The following is a 26449-nucleotide window of genomic DNA, read 5'->3' on the forward strand; positions in this document are numbered from 1 at the left end:
GTCCACTCAGTTAAGTCAACTGGTGCATGAAAAAGCAGGCTGATCAAGCTACACAACTATCTCCCTCATGCAGAGGGCCGAGCCCAGTCCCATGGAGGCTCTATAGCTGTTGGTCTAAACTTCATGAGTTCCCACTAGTTTGGTTTGGTTGTCTCTGTAGGTTTTCCCATCATGGTCTTGATGCCCCTTGCTCATAGAACCCCTCTTCTCTCTCTTCGACTGCCTCTACTGAATGTACCAGGCTCTGCTGACTCCCCATGGAAGGCCACATCTTGTTGGAGGAGGGAATGGGGGTGAGTTGGGGGCTGGAAGGCTGGAGGAGCAGGAGGAGGGAAGAGAGGGGATCTGTGGTTGGTATGTAAAATGAATAAAAAATTTTAAAAAAACGAAAAGGGGAAAAAGAAAAGGCAGGCTGAAAAACTGCTTTAGACCTTTGACATCAATTTTGTGCTAAGGAAAGCTCACATGTCTAGTCAAGCATGTGGACTGAGGGCGTCAGGTTGTGGACTGTTTGAGCCATCTTTTGAACTGGTCTTCTGTTCAAAAGACCTGTTTCAAAAAGAACTATTTTTTGTACTTGGGGTTTACAAAGTGATGCTCCATGGGATACATCATTAGTGTGATGGTCACTGTAATGAAGCAGATTAACACACAGAGCAGAGATTTACATGTTATAAGCATTCCATAAACATGTTATTGACATGGTCCTTTTTGTAACAAGAGAAGCTAAAATGGATGCATTCAACAAAAATCTCTACTTTAATATACAGTTTTTATTTACCGTATTCCTCATTTTATACATTAAATCTCTAGACCTGTTCATCTTATATATATGCTATTTTGTCTTATTTTTGTAACTTTATTTCATTTAAAAGCTTATTTAGTAAGTGTGGGTACTCACGTGCCTCTGTATGCGTGCAGGTCAGAGAACAACTTGCATAGGTTCTGCCTTGTCATGTAGGTCTTGAAGGTCAAATTCAGGTCAGTAGGCTTGGCAGCAAGTGTCCTTACCCACTGAGTGGCTTCACCAGCCCTATCTGTTAGTTTATAGCCTTTGGCCTCCATTTCTTCATTTTCTCTACCCTATCACTATTTCCCCATCTCTTTTTATGTGTTGCTATATATTTCTCTTAGCTGTCTCTTCTGTTTTACTTTGTGTTCAGGTATATTTTTAAATTATTTTTTGAGATATATCATTTTCTCTTCCCTTCTTCCCTCCAGACCCTCCTGTATATCCCTCCTTGCTCTCTTTCAAATTCACGGTCTTTTTTTTTTCATTAATTATTAATTATTGTATGTGTGTATGTGTGTGTTCCTAAATACTTAAACACAATCTGCTCAGTCTATGTACTGTTAATTGTATGTATATGTTTTCAGGACTGACCATTTGGGCTGGATAAGCAATTGGTGTACTTTTCCCTGAGAAAGACTGTTTCTCCTGCTCTCAGCATTCCTTAGTGTCCTGTAGTTCTTTGTGTAGGGCTGGAGCCTCCTGGGCTTTCCCCAGCCCCCTAAAGGTAGCATGCTTATCGTCGTCGTCGTCGTCGTCGTCGTCGTCGTCGTCGTCGTCGTCGTCGTCCTTGTTCGGCTCCTGTCCAGGCAGTCATGTTGGTGGAAGTTTATGGGTCTAGCTTCTGCCGTTCTTGGAGAGACAGTCTCACAGCAAACTCCCTGTTCCTCTGGCTTTTACAATCTTTCTACCCCCTTTTCTATGATCCCTAATCTTTAGGTGTGTGAGTTGTACTGTAGTTGCATTAGTTGGAACTGGGCTCTACAACTCTGTATTTGATTGGTTGTGATTTTCTTTAATGGTCTCTGTCTGTTTCCAGAGAGAAGTGTATTCATGTCTTAAATTTTGTTTATCCCATCATGTGTGTTTGTATGTATGCTTATACATGTGCATATAAACACTACATTTTTATTCATCTATTAATAGACACAAGTCTTCTGGCTTATCAAGGTTAAGATGTCGTTCAGGACCTTAAGTAATTTATTGCAAAAGTAACACTTATGTGAAAATAGTTAGCCTTGGACTCTAGAGTAGAGAGTAAGCCTGTTGAGTTAGGTGGCTAGAAAAGTCTTATCAGAGGAACTCCTAGATAATACTAAGTTAGCAGTTATTTTTTAAGTATCAGAAAATTTAAAAAAAGTAAGATGAGCTTAGAAAGATGAAATCAAAGGTTAACCTGCATTTTGTTTGTACATTCGTCATAAAGGAGATCCACAGCTCCTTACAAGTGGCACTATCAGTTTTAAAAAATACCTGGATACATCTTCTGGGGCGGTGGTGGCACATGTCTTTAATCTAGCATTGGGAGGCAGAGATAGGTGGATCTGTGAGTTCGAGGCCAGCTTGGTCTACAGAGAAAGTTCCAGGACAGCTACACAGAGAAACCCGCTCTCAAAAAAAAAAAAAAAAAAAAAAAAAAGATACATCCTAAAGTTCAGCTCTAGTATATACAATAAGATAACGGTTGCTATTACTATTGCTGCTGCTTCTGCTGCTGCTACTACTACTACTTTTTGCAGTGCTGGGGATTAAACCTAGAACCTCTCACATGCTAAGCAAATGCTCTGCCACTGAGTTATATCCCCAGCCTTTTCTGTCTCTCTTCCCTTTTCCTCCTCCTCCTCCTCATTACCTCTACCCCCTCCTCTTTCCCCTTCTTATTCCTTTATTCTTCCTTTTCAAGCAAGTTCTCATTCTGTAGCGCAGACTGTCTGGGAACTCACTGAGTAGCCTAGGCTAACCTCAAACTTGTAGCAACCCTCCTGCCTCAGCCTCCCAAGTGCTGGGATCATAGTTGTGAGCCACCACATGCAGGTAGGGGATGAAGAGATGGATCCATGGTTAAGAGCATGTATTGCTCTTGCAGAGGACCTAGGTTTGGTTTCCAGTACCCACATGGTGACTTGCAACCATCCATAACTCCAGTTCCAGGGGATCAAACACTCTCTTCTGGCCTCTGTGGGCTCCAGGCAAGCATGTGATACATGTACATACATGCAGGCAGAACACTCATACATTTAATCTGGAAGAAAAAAAAAACCCACTTCTTGAAGTCAGAGGAAAAAGGCATGTTGCTCAGTTTCTTCAGCTTCCACATCCTGTGGCTGGATGTCATCTTCAAGTATGATAAGGAAATGTGCTTATTCAGTACACACCTAAGGACACTTGGACATAAATAGGTAAAGATGACAAGTTGGGAAGAGTGTTCCAGAGAACCAATATCCCGAAGCAGTTTTTGACAGGTGAAATAACAACTGTGCATTGATTTCCCCCAAAGGCACTCCTCCTTCCTGGCATCTGGGCTGTGTTTCCTTCAAGTTTTTTCTTATTTTTGACAGCTCCATCTTTGTTTCCTTCACACTATTTGCTATCTTCTGCTTGTCTCTTAAAACTCGATGATTCCCAGACTCTGTTTCTCCATCTTGTTCTTCTCTGGATAATCTAATTTACATACTTACCTGGGACTAATGAAGTCTCACTTGAGTTATTTTTCATGAGCTCCAGACTTCTGTCTCCAATTGCCTATGGATATCGTCACCTGCATGTTCAGAGGCACCTAATACATATTCGATCTGTACTCATTGTTTCTTTCTCTGTCACCTCCTCTTCTCTAATTGTTTTCTCAGTAACTGACACAAACAGTCACCCAAGCACAATAAGATATGGATATAATAATTACCTTGTTAGAACATTTCATTCAGGGAACTGCCTTAGACCAAAAGTCATGACACCTTTTCACCATGCCTTGTTTAATACCTAGGCACTTGATTGATATCTAGCTATTATTATATTTTGTTCTTATTTATTTCAATTCTGTTACTGTGGTTAAAAAAAAAAAAACCCTAGCAAAAAGCAACTTAGGGGAGAAAAGGTTTATTTTACCTCATAGTTCCACTTTACAGCCTGTTATTGAAGGGAAATTACATTTGCAGCAGCTTGAGACAGCTGGTCACACGTACACAGTCAAAAGCAGGGAGAAACAAGTACATCTATGCTCATTTGTGGTTCTCAGTTGGATCGCTCCCCTCTTTCACAGGTCAGTACCCCCTGCATTGGTAGTGGTGCTGCTAAAGTGGGCTGGGTCTTCCCACATCAATTCACTGAATTAAACACTGTCCAACAGACATGTTCACAGGTAGTCAATTTCTTATTGAGACTCTTCCCAGATGATTCTAGATTGTGTCAAAGTAACAGTTAAAGCTAACTGTCACACATTTTGTGTGTGTGTGTGTGTGTGTGTGTGTGTGTGTGTGTGTGCGCGCGCACGTGTAATCAATAGTTCTGAAAGATTCTGTTTAGTTTACTAAGTCTGCCATAGGAGCAAATCCTTTACCAACTGAGCCTATATTTCCCATTCTTATAAGAATACAGTCAGATTAGAGCCAACCTTGATGACCTTGATGGCTTTGATGGCCTTTTTAAAGACCATATCTCCAAATAAGATCATATTATGAGGTAGTAGGAGTTAGGATTTCAAAGTATAAATTAGGTGGGGCAGTGTCACAATTTGTTGTAGCCCAGCCTTTCAGAACTACTTACCATGAACAATGTAATTTATATACAATGTGTCTTTCAATTCTGAAAGCTGAGAAGTTCAAATAAAAGCACTGGAAGGTCAGTGTACACACACACATACGTACACACATATACATACATACACAGTGAGAGAATGAGAGAGAGAAAGAGTGAGAGAGAGAGACAGAGACAAAGACACAGAGACTATAGTTCAGGAACTATATTCTTTTTAGTCTTGTGGTGGTTTGAATGAAAATGGTCCCTATAAGCTCATTGGGAGTGGCACTATTATGAGGTGTGGGCTTGTTGGAGAAAGTGTATCACTGGAGGTGGGCTTTGGGGTTTCAGAAGCCTGCTGTATGCTGATCCTACTTCTCTAGCACCATGTCTGTCTGCATGCTGCCATGCTTCTCACCATGACGATAATGAACTAAAGCTCTGAACTGTAAGCCAGCCCCAATTAAATGTTTTCCTTTATAAGAGTTGCTATGGTCCAGGTGTGTCTTCACAGCAATAAAACCTTAACTAAGACAAGTCTGGATGTTGTGACTTTTGATCAGAGTTGTGTGAGAGCATAAGAATGTATACTACTTTAAGAGTTTTTAAACAAAGATAAAGGACTCTTCAAAACTCTTTCAGTCATTGGTTCTGGAATGAACAGAGCCCATGGCCTTTGACAGTACAGGCAGAAAACCTGTTTAGATGGGCAGTCCTGAGCATTTTGTTTATTGCCTCTTTATACTCAAGGTTCTAATTGGGCATGGTGCTTGACCTGGTTATAGAACTGAGGCTTGTCAGCAGTTTGTGACTCCTAAGGCCTGCCTTGCAGCTTGTCAAGTTGCATTTGAGCTGCATGGCAGCTCTGTCTTAGCACATCAGTAAACTCAGTATGTCTCTGCCAGGTTCATCATTCCCTTAGGGCAGTGTGTTCTGGGGGAAGAAAGAGGAACACCTCCCATTGCCCATCATTCTCTGCTTGTATATAGTTGCTGAATAGTTTGGGGAGAACATAATTCTATATGGAGGAAAAAAATGACTTTTCTTAGCCACCAGAACAAACCATTTTCCCCACGCATAAAAGAAATCCCAGCTGTGTGGCCACATGTCAGCCTCTTCGTGATGCTTCTGGGTTTTCTTAGTGGTGGAGAAGGAAAATAGTCACAAACTGACTCCTATGTAAAACTGAACTGAGTTTCCCCATCCTTTGTATCCATATTTATGACTGCTGTTTGGGAAGACAAGCTAGACACCTGCTGGTCCTGACCCAGCCAGTCCCTGGCAGTGACACCTGAAAAGGGAGGCCAGGTTTGGAGTAGGCGTGTTCTTTGCTTCCAGACTAGTTGTATCTGATCTTAGGGAGATTTAGACTGGTTATTTGAGGGAGAGAATTATGACTGTTGAGGCCCTCCCCAGTGACCCTGTGGTCCTATATAACTGCTTTAGTTGAAGAGGATTTTATGCACCAGGTGGTCTCCTGACTAACGCATCCATTCAGCTCCCCATTAGAGCGCCTGCCACTCTGAACCTTCCTACAACTCTGCGTGAGTGTCAGTGTCTCATTTTGAATTTCCATCTTGACTCATCTGTCTCTAGGCGAAAATCCCTGCAAAGATTTAAATTGGGAACCAGACCTTGAGAATGTCTGTTGAAAGCATTTCAGAGTTTCTGGATAAATGCCTTTCCCTTCTTAACCCAATCTGTTTCCCAGTTCTGCCCAGCGGACTCTAGAGCAGGCTAGCTTTAAGGACGTTTCCCAGCTGAGGTGGGCACTATGCTATTTCTTAAAAAAAGGACCTCATTTTCTTAGCCTACATGAGATTATCAAGGGCCAGATCCACTGTGACAAAGGGGCTCTATTGTTGCTCTTAGAGCCAAGGAAACAAAAATGGCCTACTATCCATCCCAGAGGAGAGCTGATTATTTTGTGGTCATATGATGTCTGAAACTGAGCCCTGTAGGATTGTGGCTGAAGGAACCTCCTCTTCGTTACCACAGCTTATGCTGACTGTTCTTTATCACCCTTTATCCTCTGTATTAGTTGTTTATTTCATTGCTATGACAAAATCCCTGACGAAAAAACTCAGCTTCAGGAAGGATTGATTTATTGTGCTCATAGTTGGAGGATGCAGTCCATCATAGTGAGAAAGGCACGGTGGCAGGGCCGTGAGACGGCTGCTCGCATTGAGTAGACAGCTAGTAGGCCGAGAGATGAACACTGGTGCTTTGTTTACCTTTTCCTTTTCATTCAGTCTGGAACCCCAGTACAGAGTGTAAGTACACTTACATTCAGGGCAGCTCTTTCCACCTAAAAATGCCTAAGTCCTATCAAGTTGACAGGATTAACCATCATAACCTCCTTGCTCTTGCTTAAGCATGGAGCAGTGGTAAGTACAAGAATAATTTGTGGTCAAAGATGTGAACACTCACGTGAAATTTGAAGGCTCTAATGGGAGATAGCGAATTTTGTGCTTTCTGATGTCTTGAACATATCTTCCATTCTCTGAGCCATTGTTTTTCTAGAAAGCCAGAGCTGCTTAGGAGATGGGATGTGCACATTTGGACAGATGGACAAGACAGGATCCATTAGCCTTTGTAATACTGCTTGAGTCCTCGACTAGGCCCTGGAACCCCACCGGTGGATAGGGCATGAAGAACTAGGTTGCTTAGGCAATGCCCTGGCTCTGGGAAATCTTCCTTGTTCTTGGTAGTGTGAGCTTTCCCTCATTTTAGAATGCCTGGACCCAGACCTCATAAAGGACAGTTACCGTTCTTGACTCTTTATGCTTGGCTGCAGAGCTGGAGAAGGAATTCTGATTCAATCAGTCTTTCCTCTATTTGTGTTAAACCCTGTACCTCTCCTGGCTCAAGCCTGGGAAACTCCACAGTAAATTGGCGGTGGCTTCCACTGAAATTTGACAGTTTTCAAGTTATTTTCTTCCTCTGTATTTAGATGTGGTTATAGTTGTGCTGTCAGCCCTTATCTCTTCTGTCATCTAGCCAGCTCCCAACTGGGTTAGGAGGTATTTGTTCTGCTGTCAGTGTTGGCTGCATAATGAGGTGGATGGTTAAGAAATGGGTTATTTAGCATCTTTTGGAATCTAATTTTTCTGCCTTGGCTGAGGGGAAATCAATGTTATTGGAAGAAGGCAGCAAGGAGGCAAATGTTGGCTCTGAAACCAACCCTTTCTCCTTGGAATCTTGGATAAGATATGGAGATTATTATTGATTTAAAATCTTGTTTGGAGCCAGACATGATGGCTCAGGAACATGTAATCCTAGCATTGGGAGGCAGAAGCAGGAGGATCACTACAAGTTCAAAACTAGCCTGGTCTACAAAGTGAGATTCTGCCTCAAACAAGCCAAGATTAAATAAGTCAAAGCTTTGTTTTATCTGTCACATAGGACTGCCTGCCTTGACATACCACCTGATTTCTGGGTTAGATGGGCAAGAGTCTTCTGTGGATTGCTACAGGAATGTTTGAGATAAATGCAGAATCAGTCAAGTTTGCCTCCCGTTTTTGACCTGAGGAAGAGGAAGGTCTTTTCTCATTGTGCCAGGTTCAGGGAAGGCAGAAGAGAAGCAGTGTGACTGGGTTGTTACTGGCAGTTCAGGGCTAGGCACAGCGAGCAGTGTTTTCCCATCCGTGGCTGCAGAGTGGACCAAGGGAGCGTGTTTCATGTACCTGCCACTTTATGTTCCAGAGCGTCAGTGGTACCTACGTTATACTCAGATATGTTACAGTGAGCAGTTTGAGTGTTCTTTGAAGATAAAGATGCTTGATTTCGTAGTCCATCCTACAGAGACTTGTGGAATTGTTGGGATTAGGAAAATGTGAGAACAACTAGACCAGAAAAATCTCTGTAGACATAGGGCTGCCATTGGGAAAGGCAAGCTGGGATATTGGGGATCATGAAAATAGGACTCAGCATCTTAGACAGCTTTGGGCTGATGTTGTATTCATTTGGGTTGCCAAGTTCTGAATTCTGGATTCCAAAAGCAGCCTTTGGTCTTGACTGCTGCAGTCGAGACCCATTTTGTTTAACTCAGTTTCCCCTCCTCCCTAGTCACTGTATCGGCATAGCCTAAGGGAATTCTTTTGCAGTAGCTGTTCAGAGAAACTGTTTGAGGATGTAAACTGTGAGAAAATGGCACGATTTGATGTGAACTGCACTTGGTCACTGTCCCTGTCCTTCAGCTTCTCTAAAGGCTGATGACAGACCTTATATATGGTAAACCAATCCAGGGCTTGTTTTAATAGAAGAGAAAACTGTCTTTGTATTGTGTGCTAGCTGAATTCTGGGTTCCCCCTGAGATTTGGAGCTCCTTAAAGTATAGAGCTCTGTGGTACATCGCTCTTAAATTCTAAAGATGTGAGAGGGGTGTAAAGATAGGAGAGAAGAAGGATAGGGAGGAAAGAAGGAAGAAAATGGGGGAAGGGGGAGAGAGTAAGATCTATATTTAGCAAGAGGGAGAGACACTCACCAAGGGTGTGTGAGTGAGCTTGCTGGCAGGATTGTGTGTGCGTGAGTGTGCTGGGAAGGGGGTGTGTGCGCCAGCAACGTGTGAGGAGGGCTGGTGCCCTATGGGAGGGTGCAGGCAGGCAGGAAGCAGCTGGAGAGGAGGAGGAGCAGAAGCGGGAGCCAGAGCTGCCCTGCTTTCCTCCCAGTCTCAAAGCCCGGAAAGGATTGAGTTAGAATTCCACATCCAGTTGAAGTTTCGCTGCTGTTGCCTTCAGCAGCCTGGTCTTCAGAATCTCCCCTCAGCAGAGAGGTGTGGACCAGATTGGATTCCTAGATTTGCAGCCACCAGACTCCTGCCCCGCCTTCACGGAGGGGATTTCTCTGCTAGGCATTGTTCCTCTCTTCAACTTTGCACGGAGGAGCCAGCCAGCAGGGTGCAGCTGAGAATAACAGCTCCTTGGCGCTGTTTGTTGGTTGGGCAGGCGGCTGTGCTGTGGCTCAGAAAGTTCATCCTGTGGCTTCTTTATCAGTCTGAGGAGTGCTTCTGATGGATTACCTCTGAAAGGCAGCGCTTGCATTCTAAAACTTGAGAATTTGTGGCTTTAATTTTTTTCCTTTTTCCTTTTCTTAACCTTATTTTGGTTGCAGCAGCAAGGTAAGTGATATTAAATATATGATTGACTCTGAACGACAGGAGAGGCTAAAGCAAAGCATTTGTGGGTGGAATATGGAGCAGCTACATTAATTATATAACTGCTTGAGCCAAGTTGCTAGTCATTATAGTGAGGGAAAATAGCATACTCAGCACTGGGGTCGAATCTTCACATGCACGTGTTTGGTTACTGATAATCTGGCCATCCATTCTTCATGGGTACTCTGCTATAGATCTACAACTACTTATCCATCCTGTTGGATGTCTGCATAGTTTCTGTCTTGACATGCCTATATGTGTTTATAACCTACCTGATCCTCTCCTGTATATACATTGCATATAGACAACCTTTTATTCATCTTATATGAATGCACATAAGTTATCTCTACCTCTGTGTACATTCATATATAGAGATCATCTGTTCCTCCATGCATTTATACATGCACTTAGGTAACCTTCCTGTTCTTAGGTATATTCAGAAACCTTTTCATCTTTCTTCTGTAAATGTGTGGAGAGGGGCTGTACTGTCCAGTGTGGTGTGTACATGCCTCTCATGCATATATATGCCATATAAACAGAAATGTCCATCCTGAGCTTTCCCAGCTTTGAGTGTGTGTATACATGCATATAGTTTGTCTGTTTATAAGTGTAGTGCAAGAGCCCTAACTTTGTAAATTGAAAACTTACTTAATCCTAGCCTTTCTCAGTGACCTTGGTCAAGTCTAATTCGCCCTCTTAAAGCTCTAGTTTTATCTTCTATGAAGTCAAAATAATAATTCTTCTTGCTTTACAGGGTTGTAATGATAAGTGAGACTCATGTAAACTGAAAATTCTAAATCAGTGAGTCTTTTGCCATCATCATCTGCCCCTCTTGTAGACTTTGCACCTAGCTGCATTGAGATCACACTCTTGCTCATGCAAGGTCTCCAAACCCTCCATGTGAATGGGTAGCTTCTGAGGAAGTAACCATGTTTGTCCTGTAGTTTGCCCAGAATATTGGAAAGAAGCTACACAAAGCTACAGGATATTGACAAACGGTAGGATGGAGAGGGAAAAAAGTTCTCATTTTTTTGTGGTTAGTGCTTGATATTGGTTCTTTGTAGCCTTAAGGAGGAGTGAGCCTGTCCATAAGCAGAAATGAGCTACTTCCAACTAGGATCAGAGTAAACAGGTAAAAAGATGAGTGAAAGTAACAGAGTTCACTGTCACTGTGATGACACTCTTCTCTACACTGGGTACCTACTCATGAGTTTTAGAGCCTATCTAGAGTAGTCCCTACCCCGGAATTCTAGATCCATGTTGTCCAGTATGGTAGCCACTGGCCACACATGACTGTTTAGCCTTTGATTTTTTTTTTTTGAAACAGTCTCATGTAGCTCAAATTGTCCTTGAACTGTCTATATAGCCGAAGATGACCTTGAAATCTTACTCCCCTATCTCTACCTCCTAAGTGTTGGGAGTGGACCAGTTAGTTGGCTCTGTGGGTCGAGGCATTTACATTTAGATTTAATGACCTGAGTCTTGTTTCCAGATCCCACAAAATGAGAACCAAATCCCACATGTACCATATCTCATGTACACCTCTGCATTTGTACATAGCCACACACACCCACACTCTTGGATTACAGGCATGTGCTACCATGCCCAGCTAGTTAGACTGCTTTAAGATGTTTTGGAAAATAAGATGTGATATATGAGATTCAAGGATTTCGTATAAAAAAAGAATACAAATATACAATGAATGATTTTTATATTGATTACATGTAATAATATTTTGGATTTGAGGTTGAATAACACATATTAAGATTAATTTTACATGCTTCTTTTACTTTTTATATTTTTGCTAGGGAACTTAAAATATACCATGTGGATTACATTATATTTCTGTTGGGAGAGTGCTGCTCTGTTAATCACTAAGACAAGGATCAGGGCAGCTTTTCTTGCTGGAAGAGCCAAGTGAGAGAGCATCACAACAGCACTGAGGAGCCTCTCCACTAGCCTCAGACACTGGGCAGATATTAGCTAGCTGACAGCCTGGTAATTTTTGTCCTAAGTAAGTTCCAGGAAATTGTGAATAAATGTTACTGGGAAGAGATTTCCACCTTAGTTTTACAATTGAAACAGGTTTTTGGTCACTAATCTAGAAGGAAACCTGGACCTTGAAGTTTTCATGTTGTCATGGAAACAGAGGAAGATCAGAAAAAGTAGGAGACTGGAATTCTAATCCAGCTTTACCATTAATTCCTCATGGCACCAAGGTCTCACTGTGTGCTAGGCCCGGTGCTTTTCATAGTGAGGCCCTATACCAGGCATTAGGAATTTGGAAATAAATGAACATTTTCTTGGTAATGTGGTTCATATCATTGTGGGCTCTTAATCAAGAACCTACCATTTAGTAACAATAAGGATGCCCTTCTAGATCAAGGGTTATAATTTTAGGTAAGTGGGCTTTTGAGAAGCTAGAGTACTTATTCCACCTAAATACTTTCAGTTTAAAAATTTAGAAAAAAATACTATAATAGCCAAACAAAACTAGTCCATTAGCATAGGTGGACCACAAGAATGTTGAGAAATGGCACATCCCAGAAACTGCAGGGCTGGGACTAGACTAAGCTCCTGGTCTAGGACATTCTCATTTGTACTAATTTGTTCTTTGTATTTGGGCCCTGATCTCTTTCTTCTGACATGATAGTCTAGGAATTGATTCTTTCCCAAAGATTCACATCCTGAGACTGTGGCTGGCCCTAGAAACCACCTTCTCACCACATTCACCTTACAGCATAAGTGGTAAATGGCCCAGGGATCATACAGCCTTGATTGGGGGAGGGTCCTTGGTGTTTTTGTCTTGCTGCTCTTTGGGATTGTTTCACAAAATTGAGAGGCTGCTTGATATATATGTTCATAGAATCCTTGCCTGTTTCCCAGAGGTCTCTGGTGGTTTCCTTCAAGCCAAGATTTGGGTCAGAGGCATTTTTTAAAAGAACTAGTCACATTCTTATTCATGTTTATTTTATAAGTCAGAGAGAAGAGTAAGTGAATCAGCCATTTAAGAATACTGAGAAGTGTTTCTCTTGACTTGGTTTTAGTAGGTTGGTACTGATGAAATGTAATTTAAATATCTGCTTCTGGCCCTAATTCTTAGTTTTCCATCATTAAATCTTTAGCTTTCTGGTTACTTCATATTCTTTTCCTGTGTTTCCTTTTCAAATACAGCTAGTTCTTGAAGGACAGCTTTATATTATTTTTTCCAACATCGAGCATTCCTTAAGGGGAATAAATGTATGCTTATTTCAAATTGAGTGCATGAAATTAGAGAATTGACCACAGTGGATAGGCCAACAAGACAGGCAGAATGATAGCATGAACACTTTGATGGCAACTAGAGGCCTAGATTTAAGCAGAGAATTCACCAAAGGAGGTATTTTCTGTGGCCTTACCTGTCCTGGTTTTGTGTATCACTTCTTTCATATTTTTCACTCCTATAATAAATACTTACTTTTTAATTACAATTTGTCAATAACAGATATTATTTCATATTATCATCCAGTCTCATCCATTATCCATGGATAATGTAATCTAATCTATTAAAGAGCAGAGAGTATTTCTTATATTCCTGGCATTTAACTTAATGCCTGGCATCTCCTTTATGTATTTATTAATTCAAATTGACTTGGAGATCAGATAGCCCTTCTACATAGCCCCTGTCATTTCATTCAGTAGTAGCAAAGAGAGATTGAGGAAGAAGGCTCACTTGAGTCTCCTGGGTCCTCAGGTTGCCCCTTTCCTTATAGTCTGCTGAGCTCTGAGCAGAGTGACTGGTTAATCCTTAGGTAACACAGTGAGCTTATACCCTGCTTCAGCACCTAAAAACCAGGATGACCTAATGAGTTTGGTGCCACTGCAGAACATGTATGCACAGCAGGTAATTGTTACGTTCAGTCCATGGAGAGGCAATGGCTACCAATTGAAAGAAGGTTTGGAGGGTGTGATTTGTTTGTTTAATATGGAAACAAGCCTCTTTGTTTAGAGCAGGGAGAAGCTGCTATTAACCTGGCTTCTTGAAGCTCAGGGTAAAGCAGTAATGGGTGGACTGGACTTGTTTGTGACCTCACAAAATACGTAATCTACTTAGATGAGGAACTCCTTGTTAAAGTAGAGTTCTTATAGGAGCTGTAGAGAAGACAGGGAGATAGGAAATAGGAATTCATCTAGTTTCTGTCTCTTGGTTCTTGACCTAGTTATCCCCGTAGCACCAGCTCATCTTTATTCCAAGTTCCATGACTCGTCCTTCTGCTGCTTCTCAATCCAGGGAGGTACAGTGCTTTTAAATTTTAGGCCCATAGACTAATTGTAGACAGTGACTTTTCGTGAAAATGAGTTGCTATTAGGTCTGCTTTATTCTTTTTTGTTTGTTTGTTTGTTTTGGTTTTTGGTTTTTCAAGACAGGGTTTTTCTGTGTAGCTTTGCGCCTTTCCTGGATCTCGCTCTGTGGGCCAGGCTGGCCTTGAACTCACAGAGATCCGCCTGACTCTGCCTCCCAGTGCTGGGATTAAAGGCGTGCGCCACCACCACCCAGCGGTCAGCTTTATTCTTTAAGGCAGTTTTCCCCTTCTAGTAAGGATTTAGAAGACTTATAAATCATGACAAAATTTAAAAACAAAATCAGAGAAACTATCTCATGTCAAATAATTGAAGGACAGTGTGTCTCCCACTAGCTCATCTCGTCCCTTGCTCAGTTGCTAGCAGGACCGTAGAGTATTGGTAGTTCCATGCATCTCCCGAGTCTGTTTTCCCTTTTGTACTTTCCACTCTTCTACTCCCCACATTTTATATCTTCCTAATAAACAGGAAATGTGTGCCCCTCCCCATAAGTTAATAATCAGCTCCACCTCTGTCCTATAGTAGTTACCAGTGAGTTAAGTAGCAGAAGCAAGAATGGTAGAAGGTCTAGCTGTAATTTTTGGAGAATGGCAAAATACCCTGTGTAATATAACCAACTCCCTGCTTGTCCCATGCATTGCTGTCCCCCAGCCAGTCAGAGGGTTAGCTTCCCTCTGATACCTGAACAGTACAGTCACATAGATATAGTACCTTGAGTCCCAGAAAAGCTGAATCTGGATAGTGATTCAGCTGCTCCCACCTGAGCCTTCATCTGACTCTGTATTGAGTCTATTATTTGTGGGCCTCAAGCTGTCTGTCCCAGTAGATTTAAATATGTTGAATGCCATTTGAGTTCTGAACATTGCTGTACCTATACTTCACCACCTTATTCTGGAATTAGCTGTAGTAATACTTTTTCTTCCTTCAAATCGGAAATACTTGCCATGGTCTCTTTTTCAAGTGAATGGCTGCTATCACGAAACAAAGATGAACTATTGAATACCTGAATCCTCACCAGAAAAACAAAATGGATAAGAAAGAAACCTTCCGTGTTTGTCTTTTCATTGTGTGTGTGGTAGTTAAACATCTACATGTTCATCCCTCGTTCAGAGTCGAGTGCTGAGTTTTGTGAAGGTTCAAGTAAGAAGTCACTAATTGATCTTACCTTATCCATATCTCAGCAGCTTGTCTCAATACTGATGGCTTTGTAGTTGTTAAGAACAGAAAAGACTTGATTTGGTTTTAATCAGTATTTTAAAGGAAGTCAAGGCTCAGTTTAAGGCTCAGTGGAAGGCTGATCAGGGTGGATTCTTACTGTCTTTGAAGGCATTGTTCTTATCCCTGCTTGACAGCTTGGTCTGATTTAAGTTTCCTGTTTCTTTCTGATCTGAGTGTACCATTTTCCCTTTTTTTCCCATGAGCTACAGGATAAGAGCCAAACCAGGAACCGGGGGCATGTGTCAGGTTTGAGGCCCATACATGAGGTCATTCCAGGCATCACTCTGAGCTAAGCCAAAGGCCTCAACTAGCAATAATTGCTAAAAACCAGTCCAAAAAAGGAAGAAAGAAAAGAAAGGAAAAACGGGACAGGCTCTTCTAAGACAATTTCTATTAAGCACCCCAACGAGAAATAAGAGAAAGAAGCAAAGAACCAACACTTCTCCTGAGGGGAAAAATGAAACGATTGTTGCGAGAGTCTGAGGAAGAAATCATGCTCACGTTGGGACCTTCATCCAGCCTCTCACCAGATAAGGTTAGGGCAGAGACTATATGTGGTGTCAAGAGCAAGTCCGCAGGTCCTACTGGATCCTTACCAGAAGACAACTTCCTGCCCCCTTGCTGTGAGTCAACAGACTCCACCACTACTGGAGAGAGAGATGGGGACCTGGCCCAACTTTGCAGCTTTGAGCAGCAAGCCAACAATCCTCTGGCCTCTGCTGCCTGTGTTTCAGGGTCTGATTCTCGGGAACTCTCACCTGCCAGTTGTTCAGAGCCTTCAGAGAGAAACCAAGCTGGGCCCTTTTTGTCCAGAGGCCCTGGCCAAAGCTGTAGCCACGAACAGCGAGAACCTTTGGGAGATGTAGTAGAATATATCATCAGAGAGCTGCAAGGTATCAGTCGTCTTCAGTCTGAGATTGCTGAGCTGCGACAGCACTTGAGCCAAGTCCGGGGCTCTGTGGATGAAGTGTCTAGCTGTGTAGACTCAGTATTGAGTGAAATAGAAGGCTTGCATGTGGGTAGCAGCTCTCTGGCCAAGGTGTGTGATGGAGAAAAGGCCCTGGAACCCCATGTAGAAAGAGAGGAAGCCATTCTTTATCTATATGGGCTTCCTGAACATGATGGGGAAAACACCATGGAGCTAGTGGACAACTTCCTAGCTAAGCACCTCTGTGTTAATGGTATGCAGTGCAACAGGTACATCAGAGAGGCATACAGGGCAGGCACAGCTCCTGTCCCCCGGCCCACTGTGGTGAAACTTGTTCATCTAGAGCACAGGGACCTCATCTTGCAGAAATCTATCCTCTTGCAGAGTGTGGGAGTCAGGGTTGCTACCAGAGAAGAGCCAGTACAGCCACAAGGGTGTAAGAATCCCCCAAAGGAGTCTCTATCATGCTTGCAACAACTTCAAGACTGTAGTTGGAACTCTTTAAATCAGGGTAAACCAGCTCTTCAGATGGAAACAGGGAACAGAAGATACATGATGGGACCATACCAGCTGAGGACTCAGAGTCAACATAGAGGAACCCAGGGTTCTGAGCAGCAAGGCCTTTGCTTCTTACCAAAGGATGGTTTAACAAAACAGAGTGATGTGTCTAAGCTGCAGGATGAAGTAGAAGGAACATCAGAAGCATCCCGGGTAATCAGTGATCATTGTGATGAGCTGTCTCCCCTCTGTCAACTTGAGGAGTCTTCCTCGGTGTTAATGTCAAAAGAGGAAGATTGTGGGAAATCACAGATTTTCAGACAGGAGGGCCAAGAACGTGAAGCATGTAAAGTAACAAGACCACAAACTGACTGCAGCAATAACAGTAAGGACAGCAGTTGCCTTTCATTGTCCAGATCACTGAAAGCAGAGAGGGTAAATGCAGAGGACACGATTCTAGGCTGTGAAGCTGGACTTGATATTCTGAGCTCAAGGCAGCTAGAGGACCTTTTGGCAGACAAGTCAAGAAGGTTTACCACTCTGAGCTCTGACAGCACAGTGGAGGAAGTGATCATAGGGCCTGAGACTTTCAGTAACATGGTTCATATTGACCTAAATGAAGACGAGAACTGTGCTGCCCAGGTCCTTAAGGATGTCTTTGATAAGTCCTCCTGTGTTCTAAGTGGCTCCCAGGAGGATGAGGATGTAGAAATTAAATTTTACTCAACTAAGCTGAGCCGAGCAATCCACCACTTTCGTTTGGCTCTTCAGGGGGTGTTTCAGAAGCTGGAAAACAATGGATCTGTCAGTCCTGAAGACCTGGAAAGCAACGAAAGTGGTTCCCAGTCAGAGAACAGTGACAGACTTCTCAGGATAGCGAGTTCGGGCGGTGCCCATGATTGTTCAGTGGAGAGTCCTGGGAGTCAGGGGAGTGAGAGCTTTCTCAGTGTGGTCTCTGGTGGAGTAGGCATCTCTACACAGGGTGATCAGATGCCTCAAGACCCAAGCAACTTCTCTCTTGCTTCTAATAGCTCACCTCTTGCAAACTCATTGCTCAGTTTCCCTCTAGCCCCATGTCTGGGAAATGAGACTTGTTCCAGGCCTGACTCTCCTGATCAAGGCAAGCTGAGTTTAGAGCAAGTGTGTGCAGAGACCATTTACCTCAACAAGTGCATCAACAATTTTAAAAATGTTCTAAGAGAGAAAAGACTGAGGCAGAAAAAACTTTTGCAAGAGCTAGTACAGACAGCAAGCCATCTTTCAGTAGAAGACATCCCCTCAGGTATTCTGAGTTTCTGTGTAATGGGATTCCAGCTGGCTCAGTATGGCGTCTGAGTGGTGGCGAGTTCACAAAGTGAGGGGGTTGGTCTATGGCTTGAATTAGTGTAAATTATTTTAATACAGACCTAAAACAAATCTATGGGAAATAGAAGGAAATATAAGGTAATAGGAAGGAAGTTCTAGTCTCTGTCCTTAGGACATTTCCAGTCTATTAGGGGAACCATGGGAAGTAGCCTTTCAAAAGAGAGAGGAACATTTGGGCCTCAATAGGCTACAGTCGTTGATGCGGGAAGCAAGAAGGGGAAATAAAGCACATTTATTCCGGGGTGCCAGAGGGGCAGAAAAAGAATCCCATGTTGTATTTTAAAATACTTGTTTCATGGTCTACTTTGAAAAATTCCCATTTCTCCAGTAGTTGATGGTGCTTCTTCATGGTCACTGGAAATTTCCTCACCTCTGACTCTACCTGTTACCATCATGGTTCTGGCCTTGCCCACACAGCCTTGCTTCTGACTTGGAGCACCGAGGAGCTGCCTCCTTGTACTGACCCTGCCCATGGGCCCAGCTGCCCTTCAGGGATCATATTCCGCTTTTGCTTTCCCCAAATACCTGAGAACTAAAACGAAGTGTGTTTTTTCACAGCAGGAAATGAAAGAACTTGTTTCTAGGCAGCATGGAAATATGTAGTTTTACATTTTCTTCTCCCAATCAAAATTAAATTTATCCAAAGAGCATATGCTATATTTATCCAATTTTAAATGTAAATGGGGTTATCCTCTTTTGCATATAACCTGATTAGGTTTCCCAAGACAAAACTAAATGGAGAGACATATCTTATTGGCAGAGTGTAAGGAATCAGGTACTCATACAATGCTGATGGGGTGGGATGATATAACTTCTAAGGAAAGCGTTGGGAACAATGTATCAATGTTGTAAATATACACACCTTTTGAGCCCTCAGTCTTACTTCCAGGAATGTATCCTGTAGACATATTTTTACATGTGGAAGTGGCATATGTACAAGGCTATTTTTGAAGTATTGTTTTTAATAGTAAGGATTGAAAACAACCTAAATCCCTTTAAATATATGATGAAATAAAATTTTGGCACACATAAACAATGGGATGCAGTACCATGTAGCTATAAAAAAAGTGAAGTAGCTCTTTATTCAAATGGAAAGCTACCTAAGCTTTGTCGACCTGGAAAAAAGCATAGTGCAGAATGGTGTGTATGAGATGCTTCCATTTCTATAAAAAGAGAGGGAAGGAAGTTCACCCCCCTAGAGCCTGCTGTGGTATATAATATTGAGGGAGAGATACATGAGAAACTGATGTAGTCATGTGTTAATTGGCAGAAATACAGCCTGAGAAAGGCACCCCTGCTAACTTCCTCATTGTGTTAGCACTGAAGTATGCATAAACCTAGATAGTATAGTCTACAGTAGACCTAGACCATGTGATGTACAACATTTTTATATGTAGCCCGTTGTTCACTCAAATGGTATGTAGCATGTGGCCATATACAGTTCTCCATGGGAGAAAGTTTATTGGATAAAAAACTAGTGGAGTAAGATGGAGGTGTTTTTTAATTTTTAAATATACTGTATATCTCTTCAATATTTAAGGACTTAAATAATGTGAATGGTAATGTCAAGTCATAAAATTCAATTTAGAAAGTAAAAAATGGAAATCATGTCACTCTGTTTTCAAATATCCCCGGAGCTGTTCCTGATAAATTATATATGTATAAAATAATCCACATTCCTTCAGCTGGTTTCTGGTTTATATTTTCAGGTTTATCTTCTCTTGTTCTACTGTACCCCTCCCCAAAGGGCACTTCTGTCCTGCAGTTTGTCTTGCTTTCCTGTTTCCAATGCACTGGCATATATATGCTTCCTTCTAACCTGAGGCCTCGCGCGTTCACCATGTCAGCCTCCCGCATTTACTCATTCTCACCAGCCCAAAGCACCTTCCATAATTCCCCTTCTAGAAGGGGTTTCTCTTCTTCTTTACTCTGAAGCCAGTTTTTTCCTTCCTTGAACATCCTGAAATTACTTCTTTGCAGCAGCAAAAGAAACACTGTGTTGTCAAAACAGTGCATCTTTACAACTCCTTAAAGCTTGAAGGACTGCTGGCTGGTCAAAAAAGCCCTGGGGTACTTTAAACTGCTGCTCTGTCTTTCATCCTCTTCCTAATGAGTCTGTCAGCAACTAGACACAACTGGTAGTCATTTTCTTATTTTTATTATGAAAGTTTTAATGTGGTAATTTACATATCATAAAATTGCCCTTACGTCCCTTCAAAAGTAGTCTAGCATTTTTGTTTGTTTATATATTCATATAATTATAAAATCATCCATTATCTAATCTGAGAACATTTCCAACATCTTAAGAATCCTCATTAGCAATCAGTCTCCCACCCCTTTGTGTTCAGCCTCTGACAACCACTAATCTACTTTGTGTGTTCTGCATAGTTTCCATAAATGAATTCGTATAATAGCAGACACTTTGTGTATGGTTTCTTTTATTTAGCCTGTTTCTTTGCACACATTGGTACTTCATTTCTATTTGTGACTGAATAATATTTATTGGCTGAACATTCGATTGATGGTCATTTGGAGAATTGTTAACACTTCTTGTTCTTAAGAGTAATGTGCCTGCAGTGGTGACATACACCTTTACTCCCAGCACTTGGGAGGCAGAGGCAGGCCGATCTCAGCCAGGATGTTACCCAGAGAAACCCTGTCTCAAAAAACTTTAAAAGAAAGAAAGAAAGAAAGAAAGAAAGGAAGAAAGAAAGAAAGAAAGAAAGAAAGAAAGAAAGAAAGAAAGAAAGAAAGAAAGAATAATGCTGTTGTGAACACTGGAGTTGTGCATCAGTTTTGTGTGAATATGTTTGTTGTTGTTGCTTTTCTTTCTGAGTCCATACCCAGGCTGCTAGGATTATAGGTTTACTGCCCCATGTCCACAGTGGACATGTTTTCTATTCTCTTAGATATTTACCGAGAAGTAGAATTGCTGTTTCCTGTGAAAATTCTGTGTTTGACAAATTAGAGAATTATGAAACTGTTTTCTAGTATGGTTACACTATTATGTATCTCTAACAGCAACATAGGGTTTTCATTTCAGACTGGTGTTGGCAATATTATTTGTCCTTTTGACACTCTTGTGGGTTGTGAAGTGGTTTCTCAATGTAGTTTTGATTTGCATTTCCATAGTGTCTAATTTTATTAAACATCTTTGCATGTGTTGATTGGTCCTTTATATGGCTAGAGTAATGTCCATTTAAATTTTTGGCACATTTAAAATGGTTTGCTTGTTTGTTGTTAAGTTGGACACAGGCTATTTGAATGTTCTGGATATAAGTGCATTCATTACTAACTACTTTTAAAAGTTTTACTATGGTAAAATACATGTAACAAAAATGTTAAGCATTTTGAATTGTAAATTGTGTATATTCACATTATACAACCATCACCACCATCTATGTACCTTTTCCAGCTCTGAAGCCTTCAGATAATAACTGCTCATTCACCCTTCCTATAGTCTAGAAACTTTGTTTCTGTGAACTGACTGCTTTAGTGAATGAATTAGTGAATTCATATAAGTAGAATCAAATGATGTTTGTCCTTTGCGGCTGGCTTATTTTGTTTGGCCTCATGTCCTCTAGGTTCATCCATGTGTCAACGTTTTTTCCCAAGCAGTATGCTATTGTATGTATACATTATCTTTTCACCCATCCATTTGCCTGCTGTGAACAGTGCTGCTCTGAGTATAGTTATAAAGGTGTGTGTTGAGTTCTTGCCTTCGTTTCTTTTGGGTGTATGTTTTGAGGTGGGATTACTGTGTCAGACATCTTCCACTATGACTCTCTCTACATCATCATCATCATCATTATTATTATTATTATTATTGTTATTATTATTATTATATTTTATTTAGTTTTTCAAGACAGGGTTTCTCTTTGTAGTCCTGGAACTCATTATGTAGACTAGGCTGTCCTTAAACTAAGATTTGCCTGCCTCTGTCTCCCAAGTGCTAGGATTAAAGACCTGCTCCACCACTGCCTGGCTTTACCTTATTTTTTGAGACAGGGTCTCTCCTCAAGTCCAGAACTAAAATGTAAAGTAGAGATTCATAGTGGAAGATGAGATGTCCAACACAGATTTGACAAAAGTTCTAAGGCCGTTTTTTTTGTTGTTGTTGTTGTTGTTTTGTTTTTTAAATCATGTATATGTGTGAGTGTATGCCACATGTTGGTGCTGGTGTAGGCCAGAAGGCCAGATTCCTGGGAGCTGAACTTACAGGAGGTTGTGAGCTGCCTGACGTGTGTGCTGGAAATTGAACCTGGTTCAGCTGGAAGACCACTCAGTGCTCTTAACCACTGAACCATCTATCCAGTCCCCTAGGCTGTTTTTTAAGGACAGAAGAATAAAATAAATTTATGATGGACAACTTGATATGTATAATGCACAAGAGTGTGAGGTTGAACCCTAACTAGCACAAAACAACTCTAAATGGTTGTTTTTAACTAAGCCCACATGCATACACACACACACACACACACACACACACACACACACACACACACACACAAGCAAAAACAACTCCAAATGCACCACTGACCTAACTATATGAGCCTAAACCTATAAAATTTTTAGAAAAATATCCCAAAGGATGAGGGGTTGGAGAGATGGCGCAGTTGGTAAAGTGCACAATTTTGTGTCCCCACCAACAGTGCATAGGGATTCTAGTTTCTCCACAGGATCTCTAATGCTTGTTTTCTTATTTAATAAGAGCCATCATAATTGATGTGAAGTAGCACACAAAGGTCTTGAATTTTGATAAAATTCAGTTTATCAACATTTTTTGTTTTGATCATGATTTTTTATTATAACTAAGAAACTATGGTTTAATACAAAATTACAAAGATTTAATACTCTGTGTGTGTGTGTGTGTGTGTGTGTGTGTGTGTGTTATATGTGACTGTGTGCTTCTGTGTGCATGTTACAGAGCTTACAGGAGGCCACAGGTTGATCGGGTATCTTCTTCTATTGCAGCGGTTCTCAACCTGTGAAGGTTGCATGTCAGATATCCTGCATATCAGATATTTACATTACTATTCATAACAGCAGCAAAATTACACTTATGAAGTAGCAACAAAATAATTTTATGGTTGAGGGTCACCACAGCATGAGGAACTGTGTTAAAGGGTCACAGCAGTAGGAAGGTTAAGGAATACTGCTCTACTGCTTTCGACTTTATGTTTTGAGGCTGGATCTCTCTGAGCTTGGAGCTCATTGATTAGCTGGATTGTCTGGCCAGTGAACTCTAAGGATCAGCCTGTCTCCACCCCACCCCACCGACACTAAGGTTACAGACATGTGCTACCATGCCCTGCTTTGTTTGTTTGTTTGTTTGTTTGTTGTTTGTTATTTTTTGAGATAGGATTTCTTTGTGTAGCCTTGGCTGTCCTGTAGACCAGGCTGGCTGTTAATTCACAGAGATCTGCCTGCCTCTGCCTTCCAAGTGCTGGGATCAAGGCGTGCGTTCCAACCCCAGCATGCTCTGCTTTTTTCATAGATGCTGGGGCTCTGAACTCAGGTCATCATGCTTGCACAGCAGACACTTGACTAAGCCATTTCCTCAGCCCCAATCCTTGGTTTTTTTGAGAGTTTTATAGTTTTATAGCTGGTGTATTTAGATCTGTGATCCATTTGTAGTTGTGTGTGGATGGTACAGGGAATAGTTCAACCTCACTCTTATGCATTGTGTGTGTGTATATATATATATATACTTGTCCAGCATAATGTATTAAACTGTTTGTTTCCTCTAAAACAGCCTTAGCACATTTATCAGACATGAACTGGGCATGAGAGTAGGGGTTGTTCCTGGACTCTCGTTACTTCTCTTTGATTGGATGCCTTTATGCCTCTATTCTTTTTGAGACATTCTCTTCACTTGGCTTCCATAAAAACTCTCTGGGCTCTTTCTCATTATAATTTTCTTTTGTCATTGATTTCAAGTTATGCTTGCCTATCTTTCTTTATCTCTACAACTTTGTAACACCCTAAGGCTCAACCTTGCCATTTTCTCTCTGTTCATATCCACATGGATCTTAAAATCATTCTGGGACTTACAGCTCAAGTCCAGACATCTTCCACAAATACCACTCCACATCTACTCAGTGTCATTATTAGGAAGTGAACAGGTGTCTCAGACAGAGCACATCCCAAACCAAACTCTAGATCTTTCTCCTCAATTCCTCACCAACTCAGCTTTTTATCTAGTTTTCCTTACTAGTAAATTGTGGTCATGTCTGACTTTAATCCATTAGTAAATTATGCCTTCTCTACCTTCAACTTTATTCATTCATTTATACTCTCTCTCTCCCTCCCTCCTTCCTCCCCCCACCTCTCTCTCTCTCTTTCTCTCTCTCTCTCTGTGTGTGTGTGTGTGTGTGTGTGTGTGTGTACGTGTATATATGTACACGTCAGAGGACAACTTACAAGAGTCAGTTCTTTGTTTTCAGCATGTGTGTTCCAGGGGTTGAACTCAGTGCCTTTAACTGCTGAGCCATCTTGCTAACACATCCTCTACATTTTAGGCAGTGACATCTACCTCCATCACATCTATTTCTGTTTAAGCCACCATTTTCTTTCATCTAGATTATTTCAGTAATCTAACTGTTCTTGTTTAAATTCCTGTCCCTCTATAGTCTGTTCTTTCACAGCAATCAGAGTAATTGTTATAAAAGATCACATCACTTCTGATTCAAATGAAAGTCAGAGTTCTTTGTGGGGCTCGAACTGGCTCTTCATTGAAAACTTGCTGTTCTTTTACACCAATTATGTTCTCACCTTAGGCTTCACACTTGCATGAATTAGACCTAAACTACTTTTCTTCAAGGACTCTGAATGTTCTTTTTATTCTTTTCCTCCACATCTCTGCTTAAACATATTATTGATGAGAACTCCCTGCCAAATTTTAATTTAAAAAATAGGTTTTTTTAGGTTTTTTGTTTTTTTGTTTTTTGAGACAGAGCCTCAGATGTTGGTTAAGTGGCGGCTCTCGTGGTTGGCTGCCGCCTGCAGTGGCCATGCCAACGGAAGAGAGCACTGGATGTTGCGGTGGCGGAAGAATCACGAGCCATGGTTACCTTTCTAGAGCTTTATTGGGGGGGGGGGGGGAGAGAGAGAGAGAGAGAGAGAGAGAGAGAGAGAGAGAGAGAGAGAGAGCAGAGGGGAGAGAATATGGAAGGAGAGAGTGCAGAAAAAGAGGGCACAGAGAGGGCACGCCCGCTTTTTTTAAGCTGGGATGCCATCACAGGCTGGTGACATAATTAAGGACATAATCCTTACATCATATGTACTACATTGGCATTCAGTTCACTGTGTAGATGAGGATAACCTTGAACTTCAGATTCTTCTGCTTCTCCCTCTGGAAATGGTACAGGCTTCTGGCATATTTTCTTTGGTCCTGGACAAGAGAGGTTTTCTTAGAAAAGCCTTTTGTTTTCTAAGTCCTCAAATTTATAGATTCCTTTTCCTAAATACAAGTTCTAGATTTGCTGAGCCTTCTGGCTAAAAAGGTAAGATTAAATATATAGTGCTTATTCTCAAGAAGGTCATAGATTCCTTGATCACAAGATATTCTTAAGAAATTCACAGTTCTTAGGCTGGAGGATAGCTCACTTGGTAAAATGCTTGTTCACAAACTTTAGGATCTGAGTTTGCTCCTCAGTACTCACATAAAACACCAGGCACTGAGGCATGTACCCCTATAATCCCAGCACTGTGGAAGCAGAGAGAGGAGGCTCTTTAGGGCTTGCTGGCCAGCCAGTCTAGCCAAATTTTGATATCTGAGTTTAGCAAAAGACCCTATCTCTACAAGTAAGGTAAAAGGCCAGCAAGGTAGCCCAGTGGGTAAAGGCACATCCCACCAATTTAACAACCTGAGTTTGTCTCTGGATCCCACATGATGGAAAGAAAGAACTGACTTCTACAATTTTTTTCTGACTTCCACATATATGCCATGGTACCTGTGAATACTTTCATGCATTTTACACACACACACACACACAAATAAATGTTTTTAAAAAGTAAGGTGTAGAGTGACTAAGGAAAACACTAACCTTGACCTTTGGCATCTACATATATGTGTGCACGATTATAGACACATACACACAGGTTCACAGTTCTTAAGAAGTATAAAGGGAGATGTTTATACAGACAACTGCAATGAAACATACTATTGATAATATACTGCCATAGAAGAATCCACACAGAAGAGTGGGTACTTTTGACACATGATGGAGAGATGACTTATTCTGCCCTTGGAAGTCAAGTAAGGAAATTTCACAGAAGTTTTAATATTTGAGCTCAATCATAAAGAATAAGCCCTGATCTGTTCCATGAGCACGAGAAGGAGATGTGCAGGCATTCAGTGGGTAACACTTAGTAAGACTTTTGCATATGGGACAGATACAGAGGAGAGGCAGAAGGGTGA

At 41.5% G+C, this 26449-nt stretch overlaps 1 protein-coding gene across 3 annotated transcripts in view; it reads left to right on the plus strand.

The window, feature by feature from the left end:
- Unc13b (unc-13 homolog B) overlaps positions 1 to 26449 on the plus strand; it is a 162709-nt gene that overhangs the window by 95776 nt on the left and 40484 nt on the right. For 2 of the 3 annotated variants that reach the window (XM_059254194.1, XM_059254193.1), the window contains exon 1: positions 15694 to 17944. The exons of the other annotated variant lie outside the window; for it this stretch is intronic. In XM_059254194.1, coding sequence (XP_059110177.1) covers positions 15694 to 17944 — 2251 coding nt within the window. Of the gene's footprint in view, positions 1 to 15693; positions 17945 to 26449 lie in introns of those variants that run through there. 3 annotated transcript variants of the gene reach the window in all.

The sequence above is a fragment of the Peromyscus eremicus genome, chromosome 2 (genome assembly GCF_949786415.1).
Source record: "Peromyscus eremicus chromosome 2, PerEre_H2_v1, whole genome shotgun sequence".
Taxonomy (NCBI): Eukaryota; Metazoa; Chordata; class Mammalia; order Rodentia; family Cricetidae; genus Peromyscus; species Peromyscus eremicus.